The sequence below is a fragment of the Orcinus orca genome, chromosome 8 (assembly GCF_937001465.1).
Source record: "Orcinus orca chromosome 8, mOrcOrc1.1, whole genome shotgun sequence".
Classification (NCBI taxonomy): domain Eukaryota; kingdom Metazoa; phylum Chordata; class Mammalia; order Artiodactyla; family Delphinidae; genus Orcinus; species Orcinus orca.
Genome location: NC_064566.1, coordinates 71,612,695 through 71,635,734, shown reverse-complemented (window position 1 = coordinate 71,635,734; position 23,040 = coordinate 71,612,695). Strand labels below are relative to the sequence as shown.

The 23,040-nt window shown below is 42.1% G+C and overlaps 1 protein-coding gene across 1 annotated transcript in view; it reads left to right on the top strand.

Moving 5' to 3' along the window:
• Positions 1-23,040, top strand: part of MAML2 (mastermind like transcriptional coactivator 2) — a 361,930-nt gene that overhangs the window by 230,863 nt on the left and 108,027 nt on the right. The window contains exon 2 of the mRNA XM_004265453.4: positions 9,213-10,727. Within this exon, the coding sequence (XP_004265501.1) occupies positions 9,213-10,727 (1,515 nt within the window). The remainder of the gene's footprint in view (positions 1-9,212; positions 10,728-23,040) is intronic.

Sequence of the window (23,040 nt, the reverse complement as noted above, 5' to 3'; positions counted from 1 at the left end):
TTCTCTCTGCCACCTGTGTTTTCCTGATATTCACATTGGCCAACGTTTTGGAATAAATCCAATTCCCACAGGCATAAGGAAAGAAGAGCAAGCTCTTAGAACACCGGTGCTTTTCCTATCACTCCAGTATCTCTCAGCTCTGCCCCAGTTCCCAGCAGCTCTGCAGCTGGACAAAGAATTGCTAAGAATCAGCCCTATGGTTTATGAAGCCCTGTGGTATGATTCATGGCCAATGGCAGAGAATCATAGACGTCCCATAAACTGATTCATCTAACATTCCAAGACCACTGGCTGCCCAGTAAGTCAAATCATCCGCCAGTCAGCGAGCTAGTGCTGGACTGAGCTTGTGTGAACACATGAGATGCACAAGTACTCTCTCTTCCACTGACTCCTTGGAATCACACTGAAGTGAAAAACTCACAGACCTGAATCACTTACCAAAGACAATATTAGACAGAAAGTGCTAAAATCATTAAAGCAGGAAGAAAGAACATGAGGCAAAGTAGGAGGGCAAGGCCTCACAGAGGAGATACACTGACCTTGAGCTAGGCCCCTTAGAATGAAAGCTTTCAGACTGGGCCCTCCAGCTAAGGACGAGAGAGAAGCCACTTGATTAATGGTACTTAATACATTGTACATTCTGCTGAGGAGGACATTTAGAGATTTCCAGAGAATTGCCAACATTTTAGACATAGCATTTTTGGGGGATTTGCTTCGATATATTTTGGGCAAAAAATGAGTCATGATTAAAGTATTTCATGCACAAAGTGGTTGGGTTTTTCAAGCTTTTATAGAATATTCTGTTCATTTTCTATTAAACACAGAGGGTCCATCTCTGAAAGGTGGCCCCACCAGCCCCTGCTTTATGATGATTGTAGCAACTAGTCAGGAAGACCAAGGAGACAGTCATCAGGATAATCACACTGGTTACCACTAAGTGGATCTAGAATGACACTGGTTAAGCTAGTAGACAATATGGCAAAGTACTTCTACCTTGAATTTTCTAATTTAATTTCAACATTCCCCTGTTGTTAGACAACAAGTTTTGTTACACTGTCACTAGCAGTGTAGCTGAATATCATAAAACAATCTTATCATTTGCATATTTGGGGGTGTATTTCCTTGGAAGGGAGAGGGATTCCTTTCCTATCTTTCCAGACAAAGGCCACTCTCCTCCACAGCTAATCCCATACACACCTCGGCATAGCAACCATCACATTGCACTGTTCCTTTTCGTTTTATTTCCAGACAGACTGGTACACTCCTTTTTGTTTGTTTTTATCAATTCTCACATTTACTGAGCACTATGTTCTAAGACCAAATTTTGCAGGCTCTTTATGTGCTCTAGCTACTTGGTCCTCACAACAACGCTAAGACATCGACAGCCTCACAGAATATATACTTGGTGCTAAATAAATATCTGTTGAATGAATGAGTAAACAGATGCCATTTTACAGATGAGGAAAGGCTCGTTTTGTTGTCTTCAGTTTGCCTTTGTCTAGCACATGCTGGCATGTAACAGTCAGGACAGCAGGAAGCCTCACACAGGCTCAGACTCAAGTTCTGCCTCTTCTACTGAAAAAGAGCCACCAGGGATGGAGCGCTGCCCTGAGCTGGGAATGCTGCTGGTGCTTTACTTACATGGTTCCTAACCCCCCTAAAACCCCATCCTACAGGGAGGACAGTGACTGGTTCAAGCTCAGTGAAGAGGAGGGAAGTAGCATTCACATCCCAGGTTTACTAGCAGCTCAATTCCATGTTCCTTGGAGATCCCGCAGCCTCCCATTCATCTTGATAAAACAGGATGTGTAAAATATATGATAGTACTTATATGTGGAATCTAAAAAAATGATACAAAGGAACTTATTTACAAAACAGAAATAGACTCACAGACATAGAAAACAAACTCATGGTTACCAAAGGGGAAGAGGGGAGGGATAAATTAGGAGTCTGAGATTAACAGATATACACTACTATATGTAAAATACATAAACAACAAGGACCTACTGTATAGCATAGGGAACTATATTCAATACCTTGTAATAACCTGTAATGGAAAAGACTCTGAAAAAGAATCTATATATATGTATGTATAACTACCACTCTGAGACAGTGTTGCATGGGTTCTCATCCCTCTTCCCTCAGTGAATGTTTTGTGAGTTGATGATAAACTTGGAACATTCTCCAAGGGGAAGGGCTAGAAGTGTGCAAACTGAGAAAATGCTGTAATGAGACGTCCTCACTCTGCCCTGCAATGAGGAGTGTGTTTCTGAGGCAATTTCCATCTCTTCTGGTTACTCTTCTACAAGCAGCCATGAACAATAAGAAGGGGGCAGAGAGGCACTAAAGAAGTTCTGAATGTGGGACTCTTTGGCATGTAGTGTCTTTAGAAGGACAGTGTGTTGACTTGTTTTCTCTACAAAGATCCTGAATTTGCAGCGCTCTGGATTCTATATAAAATTTATCTTTGGTTTCATTAAAAACATAGCTATTTTATTGACTTAAGTGGTCACATTTCTCAGAGTCCAGACCTTATGGAACAAAGTTATGGGACAAAGTTTCCAGATAGATCTAACATGCCTTCCCCAACACCTTCCACCAAAAAAAAAATTAAATTAAATTAAATTAAAAATCACACTTTATTCTGAAGGAATAAAAATGGAAGTTCCTAAAAATTATACAGGAAGTATCATTTACATGGGACATTGAGTCAAGGTGGGGCTTAGAATTGCACCCCAGGAGGCTCAGCACCACCTGGAATCCATCACAAAACTTCACACACACCTTCACGTTTGGTTTACATGGATGACAACGTTGTTTCAGTTCTCAAGCTTCTCATTCCTTGACTTCAGGGTTCATAAGAAAGTGATCACTCAAGCAAAACTCTAGTGGAACCATTAAACTGCTTGTGAATTGGATATGAAGATATTTACCACAGCCTTCTTCTTACCATTGCTTTACTGCTCGGTTGTTAGAAGGGTCCAGCTTCTCAAGTACTGAGATCATCCAACAAGCTACTATTTGAACACCTGTAATGTACCCAGCATTGTGGTTAGTACTAAAAGGAGCCAGTCAAGTATAAAACACAGTGCCCAAGCTCAAAGACCTTAAAATCTAGCTGGGCAAATCTAATTACTATATGGACATAAAACAATACCTCGCAATACAGGGAAGCACTACGGAGAAGCTCTGAACTCTACAAGGGCTAAATAAGAAGTAGGAGCTTTTTGATGTCTTCAGCAAAAGCCTTATAACTCCATCTAGTTTGTTTGGGGGCAGGAGAGCCAGGGAAGAATCACTCTTACTTTCAAGTACTGTGATGAGCTGGAATTTGCTGTTTCAGGATCCCAAACATTTTTACTTCAAGAATCAAATCGAGTCATAAATTATTGGGGGAGTTGATCTCTTTCTCATATTACCTATTCTGAACCCTATCTCTAATCAGCCATGAGTAAAATGGCCTGAGGAAAGCTTACAGAGGATGGGACCAAGATATTCCCTTAAGTATCTAAGCAGAGGTAAATTTGGTTCTCGTGTTTATTTCTTTTTGAGAAAGACAGAAATCTTCTTGAGGAAAAAAAATGTGACCTATGGACTGAATTGTTACCTTTGTGTGGCATATTCCCTGTTTCTAGGGCAGCACAGGAGACAAAGAATGCATTTATTTGTGGAAAGGGATGGGGGCAGGGAAAGAAACAGAAACCAGAGGATTGTGCAATAATGGCGTTCTTAAATCCCTCCAGGAAGTTTGTGTTTCTAGTCCTTTGGAAGAGTAAAGCACAGCTGTTGAAAAAGGAGAGTTTACCAGGGGACTGCAGCCCTGATGCCACTGTGTATTGGATTTTCCTTGTCCATATGCTTCTTGGCACCTCCATTTGCAGCCCTTGGGGCAGGCAGGCCACTGTGTCTGGGCCCTGCCCTGAGCAGGCCTACCCCTTCCCCCAGTAGAGACCGCAGGCCTCAAATAGCACAGAGGTGTTCAAGGAGAAGAGTCAGAACAAGGATGAGAGTAAAAGGAAACAGTCTGCTGGGTCTCAGCGAAGGGAAATACACTGATTCCTGTGTCATATGCAAGCCAGACGAGACTTGCTGTGTTGAAATCCTTCCCAAAAGAAGCCCTTTTCTTGGATGACTAGTGAAAGGGTGATATTGTATGCATAATCTCACAAATTAAATATAATAATTTTGGGGAGCAGGTTTATTGTACAAAACAAAATGTGCCTCTCAGTCCATCTAGAAAAAGTATAAATATTGAAATGTAGCACTCATTTGAAGCCTTTACATGCTGCCATGAGCTTAGTCATCTGCATTTCTCTCATGCCAGGGATCATTGCACAGAACCCTCTCTGGATGATCAATAAATCTTTTTGAATGACCAAGTGACCCTTTGTCTCTTCCCTTTCTTCTGTTGGAGCCTCGAGAGTGATGTCCTGAGCTTTCACCATCAACCTCCAACCAATGATGTCACCATCCTCTCCTGCCATCCATCTCTATGAGTCCTGAATGCCCTTACCCTTGCCCTGTGCATGCCATACATCTTCATTCTGTTATTCTTCTACCTTGGCTCTCTGTGTCCACTGTGTTGAGAACAGTGTTGGCACGTGGCAAATTGAAGGCCAAAGGAAAGCAAGCAGTGTAGTAAGTGATTCAGAAGGAGGCCTTTGGAACCAGACTCGGGTTGCCAGCCTGCTTCCATATCATGCACTATGCAATCTTAAAGTCAGAAGCTGCAATTTCTTCACGTGAAAATGAAGATCAGGATACATGTTCAGAGAGCTGTGAGAAGATTAAATGGGACTCTACACAACTCTTGTTTTAAGAGCACCTGTCTTAAGTGTTCAATACATAGTAGTTCTGAAGTGAGAGCCTTTGGGGGACCTCTTGCTTTTGAGGGCCCCTTCTTCCTTATAAAAACTTTTAAAATTATATTTTATGACTGTGTTGACATCAAGATAAATATATTACTATATATATTAAAACATTTCCTCAACCTAAAAGTTCAATTTTTCTTCCATCCTAAATTAAATTATATTTTCATGGGCCCCTAAGACTACTGTAGGCCCTGGGCACTGTGCCTACCCAGCCTAATGGATAAGTCAGCCCTGGTGAGAGATTTGTTCTGGAGATTCTTTCCTCTACCCTTTCAATGTTATTAACTGCTTTCTGGAAACTGTTTGTCCCCTCTGGCTTTCAGGGTATACCCCGCCCTTATACTTCTACCTGCCCCCATCCCGCCTTCCCCAGCCACCTGGAAGGTCTACACTGTGGAGCTCCCAACTTCCCTAAACCAGCTGCCATCTTTCTTGATGTAAACCCATGTCTTCATTCCTCTGACTGAGTCTCATTCCCTTAGGACGATTCCTGGCCTGATAAGGTGGCATTGAATTTTCTGATAAACTATTTCTCACTGAGGTATTCATGATATGACTCTCTGTGTTCTCTCTCTCCTTCTAGAATACAGTATTTCCATTTTGTCACAGAAATTTTTGAGACTCTATACCACAATTCAAAGCCATATATCCGATGGAGACATTTTAGTCCAGCAAAGAAAATACTTCAGATCAAAGATTGAACTTTGAGAATCACTGAGATTGTACTGTGCCTCTACTTTTGTGCATTCATTGGGCCTTGGTGACATAACTTTGATTAGAAGCTTCTCCAAGGCAGGACATAGACTATCCCCAAAATTCTCTTGGTAAATATCATGCCTGATGAAGTCCTAATGGAATCTCTTTAACCATGGGGATGTCTTTCATGTGTCACTGAGAAGGACTTCTGTTTCCTACCTTAAGTCATCCATCCAGCTATGCTTGGTGATGACTTTACACCATGATACATATGCCTATAAAACACTTCTCACTCCCTCATTGTCTATTATTTTCTGGGTTCAGGCAGGAAAGTGTTCTCAGAGATAATCCTATTTATAAAGGAGGGAACTGTGGTCCACAGAAGAGAAATAACTTCCTGAAATAGCAAAGCAAGTAATGCCAGAATCAGGACTAGATCCTGGTCCAGCTTCCTCAATACCTGCGTGTGGGCACCAGTTGTTTATCTCTGTCAGGGCCTGGGGTACCATTTACTCCCCAGCACAGGCTCAGCAGTGGGAATCCTTGGTTTGGTGCTGGGCTCTATTGCTTAGTGTTTGTGTGACCTTGAAGAGTTCCTCAGTCTCCCAACCTCAATTTTCTCATCGCTAAAAGGGAGGGGAGAGGGTAGAAATAGTATCAACCTTATAGAGTTGTTGTTGCGAGGATTCTTAGAGTTGTTCTGTGAGAATTAGATGCGACTATCCATACAAAAAGCTTAGCATGATGGCTAGCACCCCAGCCCTCAATAAATGACTTTGTTGTTACTACTATTATTATTACTACTACTACTACTACTGCTACCACCACCGCTAATTCTATTACTCCATCTCCAACCCTGGTGGCTTAGAGAAAGTCCTGGAGCTGCTTCCCAGAGTATGTACTGAACTGCCCAGGGAGTGGCCTGAGCGGTAGAGAATCTGGCAGAACAGGTTTTTTCAAAGCAGTGGAAAATAAATCAAAGGCAATAACCCAAACCTGGAAAAAGAATGTTTTCCTTTGTTTTTTCTTTACCAGTTGTGGAAAAAACCTTCAAAATGTAACATGCTGAAATAAATCAGCGTGGCCTCTCTTAAGGTAACACGGCTGACCCTCTTTGGTCTGTGCTCTTCCTGACCGCCTGTGGACAGACGGTAACCACTTTCAGTTTGTGCCAAATGCAGTGATGGCTGACAGTGTTCTGTGATGATGTTGGCCTATATCAGTGAATAGACAAGATTAGGAGTCAGGGAAACATGGAGAGACAGCAAAGATGAGGGGAACAAAAGCTTCACAGCCAGGTACAAAGGGTACCCTACCCCTTGCTGCAAACTGCTCATCACCAAATGTTAGATCTCATGGGATTTAGTTAGGGCTCTTGGTTGAAAGTAACAGAAGCTCAACTCACATTAGCTTAAGCAACAAGGAGACTTTATTGTAAAGATTCCATAGTGTATCAAGGAAAACAACGAGAGAGGCAGAGCTGGCCTAAGATTGAAATCAGGCCCTCAAATGCTATAAAAATTTGTGTCCTTCCTCTCTGCATCATTCCCTCTCTTTCCACAGACTTACTTCCTCTATGGCTGTGGTTGGCTTAGTGGAACAACACTTCACAAGTTTTATAAATGACTGTGCAGCTACCCAAAGAGAGCCTGGTCTCACTTTCTCCGATTTCAGAATTCTCATGGAAGGAATGATTGGCCCAGCTTGGGTCAGGTTCCTTTTTCTGATTGCCCATTAGCAATGGTAAAAGGTAAACATTGGTTACACCAGCATGGTACATCGACCATAACTATACACACTTGTGAGGGGGCAAACCCACAGGTAATGTATTACTGAAACAGGTATCGAGGAACTACATGACAAGAAACATACCGTTCACATTCAGCCCTAGATTGCATCCCCGCCATTCCCTGATTCCTCATCATGTGATGAGAGATCCAGGATATCTCTGTGCTCACTACCCCCTCCCTCTTCGTGCAAGGCAGACCCTAGCCCTGAACAAGGTGACTCCAGCATCATATAGTGGAAGTGACACAGGCTTTAGAACTATGCAGACCTTGAGTTAAAGCCCAGGTCTACCACTTATACTGGGCAAGTTATTTAGCCTCCCTGAGCCTTGGTTTCCTTATCTATAAAATAACGCATATCTAATGGATATTGTAAAGACTTTGTCTTTGTTGTAAAGGCTAAGGAAAATAAAATAACCATATTTAAAGTACTTGGCATATAATAGGTGCTCAGTTACGTTAATTTCATTTTCTAATTAGGTTACCTAGAAATCTTCAGGAGGGTGGGGGAGTGATGGTAAGAGAAAAGGGAGGACAGGAGAAGTGATAGAATTTTATATCTGGGAAGTGTCCTTCTGCCTCAGTAATTTGCAATTATCTTGAGCGAACATTAAATAATTGAAGTGGGTCAGCTGCACTGGGAAAGCCACCCTTTACTAGATATAGCCTCTCACTTTAGAGGCAAAGCAACAAGGATCTCAAGATCAATGGTGCATGTTTTATGTTTCTTATTAATTTACTGGTGTGACTGTATTGTCCTTAAATCTCTCTATATAATGTCTGAAGTTAATAGAATACAGTCTTATCACTGAGTGAGTGATTGAAGTACTTTAATATTTTGTTGTTACTGTTGCTGTTTAGAGAGATGCTCCTCTTTGAGAAGGTAGTAAGCCATATTTTTTTATAAACTAAACTTTATTGAGTTCTTACTTCAGTAAGCCCTGTGCTAAATGTTTACATGTCTCATGTCTTCCTATGAGTTAAGTGCTGTCGTCCCCATTTTCCAGGTAAGGAAATTGAGGCTCAGATAAGTCCAGAGCCAGGACCACTTAGCACTCAGTGACAGATTGGAATTTGAGCGCCGCTTAGCCAGTTCCAGAGCCTGAGTTCTTAACCACTATGCGGTACTCCCTCTCTACACCTTGGTTTTGGCTAAGAGATTTCGAGACGGGCCAGATAAAAAATGAATCCCCCGGAAAATCTGTGGTTAGAGTGGCTCATTTGATAAATGATGACCTCATAACTTCTGCGCAGCCACCCAGTATTGCTACAGGGGCTCAAATGCAAAGCTGCAGAATCATAGGAAGAAAAATAGTTAAACAACAGAGAGACTACCTCCTTCGACACGACAACTATTCTGATTACTTACTTAGAGGATAAGAGTGATGATGGGTTGAATCTGTGAAAAAGAAACTGGAAATTGGGTCCCAGCTTTAGACTCTACAGTGTTTCCCATCTTGGTCCAAATTGTATTCAGTCCAGTGGCCTGTGGCCGTGTGGGTTATGTGTGTGTGCATGTGGAATAGTTTGGCCTGTTCCAGAAAACAACACCACTTTGGTGATTAATCATAAGCATTATCAATAACTCCCCATGACATGTGAAGGATTCTTCATCCATCGGCCAACGTACCAATCATGGGAACCTCTATGACCTGTCACCCCTCACTGACCTGCTCCTCCAGAAACATTTTGCTCTGTTTGTGCTACTGTAAGTTTCATTATATTCCAAACTGGGCTTCATTTGTGCCTCCTCCTATGTGTAAATGGAAAAAACATTCAAATATTCTGTCTCCTTTGACTAAACACATCTTGAAAAATATCTCATGTTTTGTTTTCTTATTCCCCCTCTGTCTTTCAGCTCCAGGGTTCCTTGAAAAGAAAACAGATTGTTAACCTGTCCCCTGCCAACAGCAAGAGGCCTAATGGCTTTGTCGACAACTCATTCCTTGATATCAAAAGAATCCGTGTTGGGGAAAACCTCACTGCAGGACAAGGGGGCCTCCAAGTAAATAATGGACAAAGTCATATGATGTCAGGGACCTTGCCCATGAGCCAAGCACCCCTGAGAAAGACTGCCACGCTGCCAGCCCATACACATTCTCCTGGAAATGGTATGTTCAACATGGGCTTAAAGGAAGTGAAGAAGGAACCGGGAGAGACTCTCTCTTGCAGCAAGCACGTGGACGGTCAAGTGACCCAGGAGAATATTTTTTCTAACAGGTACGGAGATGACCCCGGAGAGCAGCTGATGGATCCCGAGCTGCAGGAACTGTTCAATGAACTGACCAATATATCAGTGCCTCCCATGAGTGACCTTGAGCTTGAGAACATGATCAACGCCACCATAAAGCAGGACGACCCGTTTAACATCGACTTGGGTCAGCAAAGCCAGAGGAGCACTCCCCGGCCGTCCTTGCCCATGGAGAAGACGGTGATCAAAAGTGAATACTCACCTGGCCTGACCCAGGGCCCCTCGGGCTCTCCTCAGCTGAGGCCCTCATCCGCTGGCCCTGCGTTCTCCATGGCCACCTCGGCCCTCTCTGCTTCCTCCCCGATCCCTTCGGTCCCTCAGAGCCAGGCTCAGCCCCAGACGGCCTCAGGAGCAAGCCGGGCCCTGCCGAGCTGGCAGGAAGTATCCCACGCCCAGCAGCTCAAACAGATCGCCGCTAATCGTCAGCAGCACGTCCGGATGCAGCAGCACCAGCCGACCAGCTGGCCAGGCTTGCCCTCCTCGGCGGGGCCCTCCCCGGGTCCATTTGGGCAGGAGAAAATCCCCAGCCCCTCTTTTGGCCAGCAGCCATTCAGCCCCCAGAGCTCCCCCATGCCGGGGGTCGTGGGCGGTGGCAGCCAGTCGAAGGTCATGGCGAACTACATGTACAAGGCCAGCCCCTCGGCCCAGGGAGGGCCTCTGGACGTGCTCCTGCAGCAGAAGCCTCAGGATCTTAGCCGGAGTTTTATGAACAACCCACACACAGCCATGGAGCCCCGACATGGCAGCACCAAGCCTTTGTTTCATTTTAACTCAGATCAAGCCAACCATCAGATGCCTTCCGTTTTGCCTCCCCAGAGCAAGCCTCCTCTCCTGCATTATACCCAGCCGCAGCCACAGCCGCAGCAGAGTGCGATTTCAGCTCAGCCGCAGCAGCAGCAGCAACAGCAGCCGCAGCCGCAGCCGCAGCCGCAGGCACAGCCGCAGCAGCAGCAGCCGCAGCAGCAGCCGCAGCAGCAGCCAGCAGCTCAGCCCACCCAACCCCTCTCGAGCCAGCCTTTGCTGAGGTCGCCGTTACCACTTCAGCAAAAGATCCTGCTGCAGAAGATGCAGAATCAGCCCATCACAGGACTGGGGTACCAAGTCTCCCCACAACACAGACAGGTAAGGGCTGTGCTCCTCCCAACGCAGAGTACCCAGACACCATTCAGCTTGGTCCTGTTGCTTTGGTTACCATTATGTTTGCACTGGGACAGAATCAAGACCACAAAGACAGCCATGGTGCTGACAGATGCCTCGGAAGACCTCATGAAGGTTCACTTGAGGCATCTGGAGGCAAGAGCATCTTCCTTGTAGAGCATCACTGTCATTGGGGTCTGTTGTGATCAAAGGCTCTTGCTTATTAAGAATGTTGCCTTAGAATCCATGCCTTTAGTGACAAGTCCAGTTGTCAGTTAATTTGTTCAGTCAATAAATCAGTCATTAAGTCGGCATGCATGCCCTGAGTACCTACCGCATGCATGATGTTGTGATTGTGCTGAGTATTGAAATAAGGCCAGACATGATCTTAAGAGTGTTTAATGACAAACCTCCACCCACACCAACCAACTGAAACGTCTAAACGCCCAACCCATCATAATGGATCCTGCTGTGATTCCATGCTGGTGCATGAAGGTTGAGTATCCACCTTGAATAAGACATGTTCTCTGTCTGCAAGTACAGTCTGGAGAGGTCGACAGGCTTTAAAAACTATCATTTTAATACTGAGTGGAAAGGATGACATGGAGCACAAAGCTTGGGTATCTACTGAGCAAGGGGAAATCAGGAAAGGCTGCCGGAGAAGGTAACGTGTGAATTAAGTGTTAAAGCATGAAATTATCATGACTACCAACAGAAAAAAATCTGTGGTTACCTTATATCCTGTGGTTAACATAAAGCAGAGGTTTTATTCTGCCCCAAACAGGAATCATATGAAGAGATAGCCCTGTGTCTCCAGAACACACACTGGTGAATCAGTGCCGATCCCCAGGGAACTTGCAAGGAAAAATTCTTCCTGGAATAAGTGAGGGAAGGCAGGCAGGAAGGCTGAATGTTGCTTTGTGCATGTAACTTGACAGATCTGCGTTAGCGTCCAAGCACAAAGACAGCACGTTACCTGTCAAAACAATGTGTCAGGACAGTATGACGGCACAGAGCCTGGTTCCAATCACATTCCTAGAGTAGTTTGTATGGCCACTGCCCAGAAAAGAATGCCACCAGCACCACAGACTGTGGCCAAGCTAACCTTTGCCTTAGATATATGCCAGGAGAAAACTAGACTCAACTAGGATTCAAGAGCTGTGTCCCAAGTAAACTTTCGGCTCTTAACCACTTACGAAGTGTGTTTTTCTAAATCGTAGATTATGAAGAATGGACTTGGAGTAGAGTCATGTGTATATTACAAAGTTCCATTTTTAGCATGGGTAATTTGGGGATCGTTGAAAAGCAAACAGTATTGTGGAACTACTTTCTAATATTCTGTGTAGCCACTTTGCTGTGGGTGAATCTGGGTTTAAATTCTAACTCTGACATTCTAGCTGTGTGACCTCCAGCGAATCAGTGAGCCTCTCTAAGCCTCAGTTTCCTCACCTGTAAATGAGGGTGATAGGATTTTGGGAGAGTAAGTGATGTATCTCTCAGGCGGGGGTCTAGAATAAAGTTGGCTATTATTGTGATTATCATGGAAAGGGCCATACATGATATCAGAATATTTTTCAACATGCATTACTTTTATGTAGGAAGCCCGTTGGAGTGAGTCTCAAATTTTTTCATAAGCAGTACTAGAGGAATAAAAGAGAACAATCTTTAATTCTGTCCAGCAATATGGTGAGTGGGTAGCGATTTACCTTTCCTGGGCCCGGACTTCTGACCATAAAAATGACCATAAATAATGAGATATTAGTAGAAGTTAGCATTTATTGAGTATTTACTCTGTAACTGGCATGACCTCTTCCCCCCTTGATTGTGGTATCTCATTTTACCCATATAAACTAATTACCATTATTCTCATTTTATAGGTGAGGCAAATGAGGCACAGAGAAGTTAAAATGACTTTTCCAAAGTTACACAGATAATAAGTAGCAGAGCCAGGATTCTGATGGTCTCTTTTGAAGGTTGTACTTTCAGACTTGAGGCTATACTGTTCACAAGAAGGATTTGCTGGGAAATGAATGGCCATTTGTAGATCATTGTGAAATTCTCAGAAGAAATATTTCTTATAATATCGAGCCATATTTACATAATCTACATAGTAAATTAAGTTTTGGGAGGATAGAGAAAGTCTCAAATCTCTAATCACCTTCAGAGCTGTTAAAGAAAAGAATCAAAAAATATCTGTGTGTCACTTGACCTTCCTGAGAGTGAGTATTATGAAGCTTAACCAAAATAAGCAATTTACAATAGGAAATATATGTCTTTGGTACCCCATCAGCCCTTCTTTGGGAGCCTTCCTGCCACCTCCAACATCCTCTGTCTTGTTTCTGCCTCTGTTGCTCATATCAACAACTGTCCACCATACTTCTGACCCCTTAGTCCCCATGCCAGCTTCCAGGACCCAAGCACACCAGTGGGTGCTAATGACCAAATCCACAAACATCTTCCAGTGCCTTGGACTTTTTTTTACTTTTCCCAGTGTGTATGACACTTATGATGCCAAGATAATTTTCATCTTTTCAAGAAGGCCCTCAAAAAGTGATAGAAATGGTGGTGACATGTCCAGCTAAAGGCCTCTTCTATACAGACAGGCAATGGCTACTCAATCAAAGCCTTATCCCAACCTTGTCAATTGAACTATATTGTCAATTCCGGCTCAACAATTCCATGAAGTATGGCTCTGAAGTGTTCCGTGTCTGAGTTGTGAGCAAGTGTATCAGAGCTTTGTAGTCAAATAAGTGTTACCCTCTTGAAAGCATTCACCTTTGAAGGGGTTCAACGCATTCTAATAATGGTGCTCTTGTTCAATACAGTTGCAGAGTTTTTCTCTAGGGATTGTCTTCAGAGCTTTTAGCACATTGAGTGGATTGTTATCAACGCAGTAATATTCATCTTGTTGGGGTTATTTTTGAAAACAGTCAAGCAGAGTAATGCTGCTTTGGGTCAAAAAAACAAAGAATAACTATGATGGGATAGAACTGCATTTCAAGTTTGGTTTGTGAACTTTCCCTGAAGGCAATAAAGAAAGTAAATGAGTTGCTTCCCAAGATGATAATTTTGAGAAGAAATTTTCATTTGGGTGTACATATTTCTAGGTTCTTCCATTTTTATTGTCCCATCCGCTATATTGCTAAGTATTCTAAACTCAGAGAGAGTAGTTTTAACTCTGCCATTCATAGTAGACAGTACAAATCTGTGTTCTCATCTCAGATTAGCCAAATCACTGATACTCATGACCAAAGCCATAAGAGGGAAGGAAATTAAGCAATTCTTAAGTTTATCAACTAAAGCATCCTGAACGAAAACAGTAGTCACGAATTTTTTTTCTGCTTGTCATACTCACTTTATGTCAAACACAGCAAGATTTACTAGTGGGATATGTTAATTGGGACAGTCTAGCCTTGGGAATGGTGGAAATCTTGGTTCTCTGCTACAAAATGATAGATTGAATTTGTTGATCAGTTGTTTAGAATTTACCCAGTAGACTGTGCAAAGATGGCCTTCTCTTCACCTTTCAGAACTCTGAACCCAGATAGGGCTGCATGCTCAGGCAGAGACTGAAATTGGGGGAATTCATATGTCCCTCTCCCTTTATTGGGTACCTGCCCGCCTCTGCTCTCCTAGATGTGAATGGCACCCGAGAGATAGATGCAGCATAATCGAATTGTTGGAGACATCTTTATTGTTCCATGCCTGGAGTAGTTTTAAATAATCCCTTCTCTGGAGACTGAGAGAACAAATGGTATTTGATGTTTCACAAAATGTCTTCAGCAACTCTGTCTTGCTAGTGTTTGGGGCTTGGCAAATGGAAATACCTCCTGGCTATAATTTTCGTCTTTTTCCGATTGGAAGGTTATGGGAGAGGGCAGGAGAGGGATGTAATGCATGCAGTTCTGATTTATCTTCAAGTCACTGAATACTTGTTTTAAGGTGTGAAAGAATTATTGGTTGACCAGGGCTCATGAGAGTTCAATCCAAAGCCCTAACCTCTTGCACTAGAAAATGGTCTTTTTCAAAGCTGTATAATCAGACACTTAAAAATGTGAATTTTTTTTTTGTAACATTAGAGCCATGAAACTCAAGTGGATTCTATATTTGGTTTAGAATTCTCCCATCTCTAAAAATTCTGAGAGGGAAGGCAGCCAGTGAATGGATAGTTTGTTATGACCAAAACATAAATTTGTACATTTCCTTTTTAGTTTAAAGCCAAGCTCCTCAATCGTATATTAGGAACCTCACCCCACTCTCTCTACCTAGCCAAGTTTATCCTTCAGTGCACTATATATCAACCCTTGGCATAAATCAAGCAATGTTCTCCTCCCTTCGTCTTTAAGTTAATCTTGTGTATAGCTAACCTTAAAGATGAACACTCAGAAGATTGTTTCCCAGTTGGTCTAGCTGAGGGTGGAGGAATGAGGACTCACTGTAGCTGTCATATACTGACAAAACATCTAAATCCTTATAATTGCCTAGAGAAAGTGCCAGAGAAGAGATAGAACCTTCTTTCAACTGGGAGTGCCTTTTCTAATAGGAAAATAATTATGAATTCAGAGTTCTGCAACAATATAACATCCAAACCACCCCTTTGCTGGGGGCTAGGGGTTGGCTAAAGGGTCAGCCAATTAGGCTAGTGTCAGGGTTTGGTTTTAGGGGCAGAATCAGGTGAGAGGAAGTCAGGAGCATGAACGGCCAAAGACAGAACCCAGCCAAAATCCTAAAAAAGCTAGGAAACAAAATCAGTCAGTATACTCAGAACCGAGGAGTGAATCTAAAAGATGGTAACAAACCCATGATTTCGTAAGTGACCTAAAATCTAGAGTGTAGTTAGGATAGAGACCCAGGAGATGCTAGGTGGTCATTACAAATGACCCTCGACCATTCAGTGATTTCCATTATGACTTACCTTGGCTGGATTATGCTGGCAAAAGGGAAGAGTTCTGATACAGATATACTGAGGGCTGTTCATGGCAAACCAGGAGCTTTTTTTTTTATATTTTCATTTTATCTTTGATATTTCATCATTTATCTTTTAAGTTTACAAAAGAAACAAAAATTTGTTTTTAATACTCCATGAAACTAGTGCTAAGGCCAGGATCCAGAGTGAATTTCCAGACACACATGTTAATATAATTTATACTGAAGACTTTTTTTTTATTGGAGTATAGTTGATTTACAATGTTATGTTAGTTTCAGGTGTACAACAAAGTAAATCAGTTATACATATACATATATCCACTCTCTTCTAGATTCTTTTCCCATATAGGCCATTACAGAGTATTGATTAGAGTTCCCTGTGCTATGGAGTAGGTCCTTATTAGTTATCCATTGTATATACAGTAGTGTGTATATGTCAATCCCAATCTTTCAGTTTATCCATTCCCTGCCTTACACCCTGGTAACCATTTAGAAAACCAGTTTGTTTTCTACATCTGTAACCCTATTTCTGTTTTGTATATAAGTTCATTTGAACCCTTTTTTTAGATTTCACATATAAGTGATATCATATGATACTTGTCCTCCTCTGTCTGACTTACTTCACTCAGTGTAACAATCTCTAGGTCCATCCATGTTCCTGCAATGGCACTATTTCATTCTTTCTTTATGGCTGAGTAATATTCCATTGTATATATGTACCACATCTTCTTTATCCATTCCTCTATTGATGGACACTTAGGTTGCTTCCATGTCCTGGCTGTTGTAAATAGTGCTGCAATGAACATTGGGGTGCATGTATCTTTTGGAATTATGGTTTTCTCTGGATATATGCCCTGAGTGGGATTGCTGGATCATATGGTAGCCCAATTTTCAGGTTTTTAAGGAACCTCCATACTGTTCTCCATAGTGGCTGCACCAATTTACATTCCCACCAACAGTGCAAGAGGGTTCCCTTTTCTCCACACCCCCTCCATGACCATCATCAAAAAATGTACTGAAGACTCTTTTTTTTTTTTAACATCTTTATTGGAGTATAATTGCTTTACAATGTTGTGTTAGTTTCTGCTGTATAACAAAGTGAATCAGCCTTATGCATACGTATATCCCCATATCCCCTCCCTCTTGTGCCTCCCTCCCACCCTCCCTATCCCACCCCTTTAGGTGGTCACAAAGCACCGAGCTGATCTCCCTGTGCTATGCAGCTGCTTCCCACTAGCTATCTGTTTTACCTTTGGTAGTGTATATATGTCAGTGCTACTCTTTCACTTCGTCCCAGCTTACCCGTCCCCCTCCCTGTGTCCTAAAGTCCATTCGCTAGGTCTGCATCTTTATTCCTGTACTGCCCCTAGGTTCATGAGAACCATTTTATTTTTTTTTAGATTCCATATATATATGTGTTAGCATACAGTATTTATTTTTCTCTTTCTGACTTACTTCACTCTGTATGAGAGACTCCAGGTCCTTCCACCTCACTACAAATAACTCAATTTCATTTCTTCTTATGGCTGAGTAATATTCCATTGTATATATGTGCCACATCTTCTTTATCCATTCATCTGTCCATGGACACTTAGGTTGCTTCCATGTCCTGGCTATTGTAAATAGGGCTACAATGAACATTGTGGTACATGACTCTTTTTTTTTTTTTTAACATCTTTATTGGGGTACAATTGCTTTACAATGGTGTGTTAGTTTCTGCTTTATAACATAGTGAATCAGTTATACATATACATATGTTCCCATATCTCTTCCCTCTTGCATCTCCCTCCCTCCCACCCTCCCTATCCCACCCCTCCAGGCGGTCACAAAGCACCGAGCTGATCTCCCTGTGCTATGTGGCTGCTTCCCACTAGCTATCTACCTTACGCTTGGTAGAGTATATATGTCCATGCCTCTCTCTCGTTTTGTCACAGCTCACCCTCCCCCGCCCCCCATATCCTCAAGTCCATTCTCTAGCAGGTCTGTGTCTTTATTCCTGTCTTACCCCTAGGTTCTTCATGACATTTTATTTTTCTTAAATTCCATATATATGTGTTAGCATATGATATTTGTCTTTCTCTTTCTGACTTACTTCACTCTGTATGACAGACTCTAGGTCTATCCACCTCATTACAAATAGCTCAATTTCATTTCTTTTTATGGCTGAGTAATATTCCATTGTATATATGTGCCACATCTTCTTTATCCATTCATCCAATGATGGGCACTTAGGTTGTTTCCATCTCCGGGCTATTGTAAATAGAGCTGCAATGAACATTTTGGTACATGACTCTTTTTGAATTATGGTTTTCTCAGGGTATATGCCCAGTAGTGGGATTGCTGGGTCATATGGTAATTCTATTTTTAGTTTTTTAAGGAACCTCCATGCTGTTCTCCATAGTGTCTGTATCAACTTACATGTCCACCAACAGTGCAAGAGGGTTCCCTTTTCTCCACACCCTCTCCAGCATTTATTGTTTGTAGATTTTTTGATGATGGCCATTCTGACCAGTGTGAAGTGATACCCCATTGTGGTTTTGATTTGCATTTCTCTAATGATTAATGATGCTGAGCATCCTTTCATGTGTTTGTTGGCAATCTGTATATGTTCTTTGGGGAAATGTCTATTTAGGTCTTCTGCCTATTTTTGGATTGGGTTGTTTGTTTTTTGGATATTGAGCTGCATGAGCTACTTGTATATTTTGGAGATTAATCCTTAGTCAGTTGCTTCATTTGCAAATATTTTCTCCCCTTCTGAGGGTTGTCTTACAGTCTTCTTTAGGGTTTCCTTTGCTGTGCAAAAGCTTTTAAGTTTCATTAGGTCCCCTTTGTTTATTTTTGTTTTTATTTCCATTTCTCTACGAGGTGGGTCAGAAAGGATGTTGCTGTGATTTATGTGAAAGAGTGTTCTGCCTATGTTTTCCTCTAAGAGTTTTATAGTGTCTGGCCTTACATTTAGGTCTTTAATCCATTTTGAGTTTATTTTTGTGTATGGTGTTAAGGAGTGTTCTAATTTCATTCCTTTACATGTAGCTGTCCAGTTTTCCCAGCACCACTTTGTGAAGAGGCTCTCTTTTCTCCATTGTATATTCTTGCCTCCTTTGTCAAAGATAAGGTGACCATATGTGTGGGGGGTTATCTCTGGGCTTTCTATCCTGTTCCATTGATCTATATTTCTGTTTTTGTGCCAGTACCATACTGTCTTGATTACTGTAGCTTTGTAGTATAGTCTGAATTCCAGGAGCCTGATTCCTCCAGCTCCGTTTTTCTTTCTCAAGATTGCTTTGCCTATTCGGAGTCTTTTACATTTCCATACAAATTGTAAAACTTTTTGTTCTAGTTCTGTGAAAAATGCCATTGGTAGTTTGATAGAGGTTGCATTAAATCTGTAGATTGCTTTGGGTAGTATAGTCATTTTCACAATGTTGATTCTTCCAATCTAAGAACTTGGTATATCTCTCCATCTGTTTGTATCATCTTTAATTTCTTTCCTCAGTGTCTTATAGTTTTCTGCATACAGGTCTTTTGTCTCCCTAGGTAGGTTTATTCCTAGGTATTTTATTCTTTCTGTTGCAGTGGTAGATGGGATTGTTTCCTTAATTTCTCTTTCAGATTTTTCATCGTTAGTATGTAGGAATGCAAGAGATTTCTGTCCATTAATGTTGTATCCTGCTACTTAACCAAATTCATTGATTAGCTCTAATAGTTTTCTGGTAGCATCTCTAGGATTTTCTGTGTATAGTATCATGTCATCTTGTACTGAAGACTCTTGACTGGCAAAATTAGCAGGAGGGATTTTGCTTGTGTGTTGTTAGTGTTCTTTGGTTTGTTCATTTTAACATGAATACCAACTCTGTGCCATATATAGATAACCCAAGTGGTAGATATTATCCACGCTTTTTTAATAGATGAGGATACCGAGGCTTAGAGGGGTTAAATAACTTGCTCAGAGTTGCAGTTAGCACTGGCCCAGTGCTAATAACTACTATGCTGCCTAGGTTAAGGAAATAGTTACAGGTGGTCTGGGTTGTGCTAACAGAGCCTTTTTTGTCATGTCTGTTTGAAATTTCACTGTTGTCCACATTCCCAGGTTTTTTCTACCTCAGGCAAAATTTAAGCCAGTTCTGATGCAGTTGCCTTATCTCAATCCACAGATCTCTAGTCTCCTAGTCTGCCCAACTTGGAGCCGGGAACTAAAGATTCCAGGCTAACCTGAGAACTGATCCATTCTTCACTCTAGCAATAGCTTGTATTCATTCATGCAAAAAATATTTGTTGAGTGCTTGCTCTATTTGTTGAGTTCTGGATACTGATACTACAACTGAGAACAAAGATGAAGGTGTGATGTAGTAAGGGAAAAATAAATTTTTTTAAACTTTTTTTAGATTATAAATAATCAGAATGTTTTCAAATTGAGCTATTTTCATCATATTGCAGACTTATTCTTGCTTCTGTTGCTAGGCTGATTTGCTGCTGGGCTTCCTGGTACCTCTGATCCATGATAAAAATGGAAAAAACCCAAGGGAGTGGATATGTGATTTAGTTTTTAAAGCAAAAAATCCAAAGTCTTTGTTATATTTTTTTAAGTGATAAAGAAAATTCATTCACTCTCTTTTTCTTTAACATCATCCATCAAGATTTTAGAACCTGTTTATGGTCACTGTTAGAGGTTCACAATAGGGTAAAACCATAATTTTTGCATTCATTCATTCATATGATGAGAATTTATTGAGCACTTACAATGTGCCAGGAATGGAAGACTAAAAGATTAAGTGATCCAAAGAACCCTCCTTGCATCCATCAAAAGATCAGGAAGTCATGGTTCCTCTCCTCAATGAGCTTTTGATTAGAAGGAGACATCTGTCCATAATACTATTGGATTCCCATTGGGTATGCATACTACATTGTCCTTTGCTTAAATCCACTTTATGTAGTAACTGAGCCCAAATCATCTGGGCTTTTCCCCTAAGTTTTCAAGTTCAACTTTGAACATGTTACTTTAACCTTTTATAGAATAGAACTCTATTTGCTAGATATTCCACTTTCATTTCTATTTCATTTTATCTTCCTAGTATGCAATAGCTCAGTTCACAATAGACTGAATTGGTGTGAAGCAACAGTTAATTCCTGTGTCCCTCAATACAGAAGTAAACACAATAGCAAGAAGAACATGTTAGCCTTGGAATCATAATCCATAGGGTTTAAATCCACAGTTAGGGGAATGGTTCTGTTATTCTCATTCCTCTCATTCCAAGGTCTTTGTCCATGCCTTGCATCCGTCCATAAGAGCTGTGCATTTAAAGCATTAGTGGGTAATTTAGCCTGTTGAATACCAAGTTTCTAACTAGGGAAAAGAGGGGTATGAGGTTAAGAAATAGATTTGATCCTGGAGAGGGAAATGCAAGAGGGTTAATGGAAAATATGACAGATATTTAACTGTAATGTGCATTAATGTAAGTGATTCAAACAATCCCCTTTGCACCCATTCCAATTAGTTTTGCCTTTTCTAATCAGATGTCAGTTGGTATCAGTTCGGTGGAGGGGGGGGTGGGGTCTTTTTGTGAAATCAAAAGGAAGCAAAAACCCATTTAGCCAGTGTGCTAATCAGTAAGTGTTCATATCAATGGTTAATTAAAGTCAGGCACAGAGACTTCAGATTCAGAAGGTGTTTACCATAAGAAGTTCTAGGTTTGAAACAAAAGACCACACAAATATTTAGACTTCTAGGATCAGAGCGATGTAACGTGAGTGAATCATCTTACTCTTTTACATTGTGTTGCAAGCAAGGAAGACCCAACTTACACACACACACACACACACACACACACACACACACACACACACACACACACACACGCAGAGCCCAGGCAGCTCTCCGGATGCTAATTAGAGAACTCTGGATGAATATTTGCATTTTATGCAATGAATCTGAACAATAAAGTGCCACCTTATTCTCCAAGCAGTATATGGAGTAGAGCAGAATAAAGGGAGGCCAGTGACTACACGCCTGTGCATCCTGCAAAATCAAATTTCAAGGTCCTTGAGGATGAAAGAATGGGGGTGGTTGACCTGTTTCCCTTTCTTTCTGCTGCTAATTCCCTCCACTCTGAATCACTGGCATTTTCCAGTTTGCTTTTCACAGGAGCTTAAGTTCAGCTCCACCTTTAGGAAACATGAACTTCATAAACAGGGAGCTTGTTCTGGCCCTATGTCTTGTAGCCCACACGCCTGTGTGGGTGAACACAAGAGCCTGTGGACCTCATGTTCTTGTCTTTGGCTCACATCTCAACTTTATGTCTCTGGTTCTTTGTCCAGGACCCCCTCCCCTTGTCTACCCCCTCTCTTCTTTTACCCTTTCTCTACAGACCAATTTTGAACTCACCTCTTTTCCCTGAACTCCTTTGAGACCCGTTTTATGGCAGGCCTGGAAAGGGGTGCCGAGGACATTTAGCCACTGGAGTTGTTATTGGCAACAAGGGTGAAGACACTTTTCCTGGAAAAGGATGCATGTTGGGGAGAACCTGATGAGCTGGCAGCCCCGCCTCTGTGTCCCGCAAGCCTCTGGCACAGGTGAATGAAGTCTGAATGGGCACACCCATGGGAAAAACATTGCCCCTGTCGCATCAAGTGCTTGCTGACTGGCCTGAGTCCTTGCCATCTTGCCAACCTGCCAGTGGAGTGAGCATTCTAAAACAGGAATTTAACCATGTCTGTCACCTGCCTAAGCCCCTTAAGTGATCTTCATTTTCTCATAATGAAATCCAGCTCCTCCCATGGCTTTGTGTGACCTGGCTCCTGCCAAGCCCTCCAGATGGATTGGTTTCTATTCCCAGCTTTCTTTTTCCCTTAGCCCTATGCTGTCACCTGTCTGTGCCCCGCAGACTCCCATACACTATGCCCTCCAGCTCCCTCCAACAGAAGTCCTGAAAAGTACCACGCTTTCACCCTCAGCTCTACAAACATGCCGTTCCTTCTTTCTGGAACATTCTCCCACTCTACTCTGCCTGGCTAACCTAACCCTAAGCGTTCTCAGTCTCAGCTAAACAATTTCTTCCAGAAGGTTTCCCTGGCCTCCCAATCTGGATAAGCTCCCATTCTGTATTCTCTGCTAGTTGCCTCTACTTCCTCTCTTTCAACAGCTATCACCCCTCATATCTCTTTGTTCTTGTGTGTCTTCCTCAACGAAGCAGCAAGCCACTTGAAGGCAGGGATCGTGTCCATCTTGTTGACCCTTATACTCCAGTCCCTAACATGTCTACTCTGTGGTTGGCACCCACAACATTTTTGCTGAAGAAATGAGCAGCGGAATTATACCATTGACCCATCATCCTTTCTTCTGTTCTGAGGATTTAAGGTCCCCAACACATGCCCC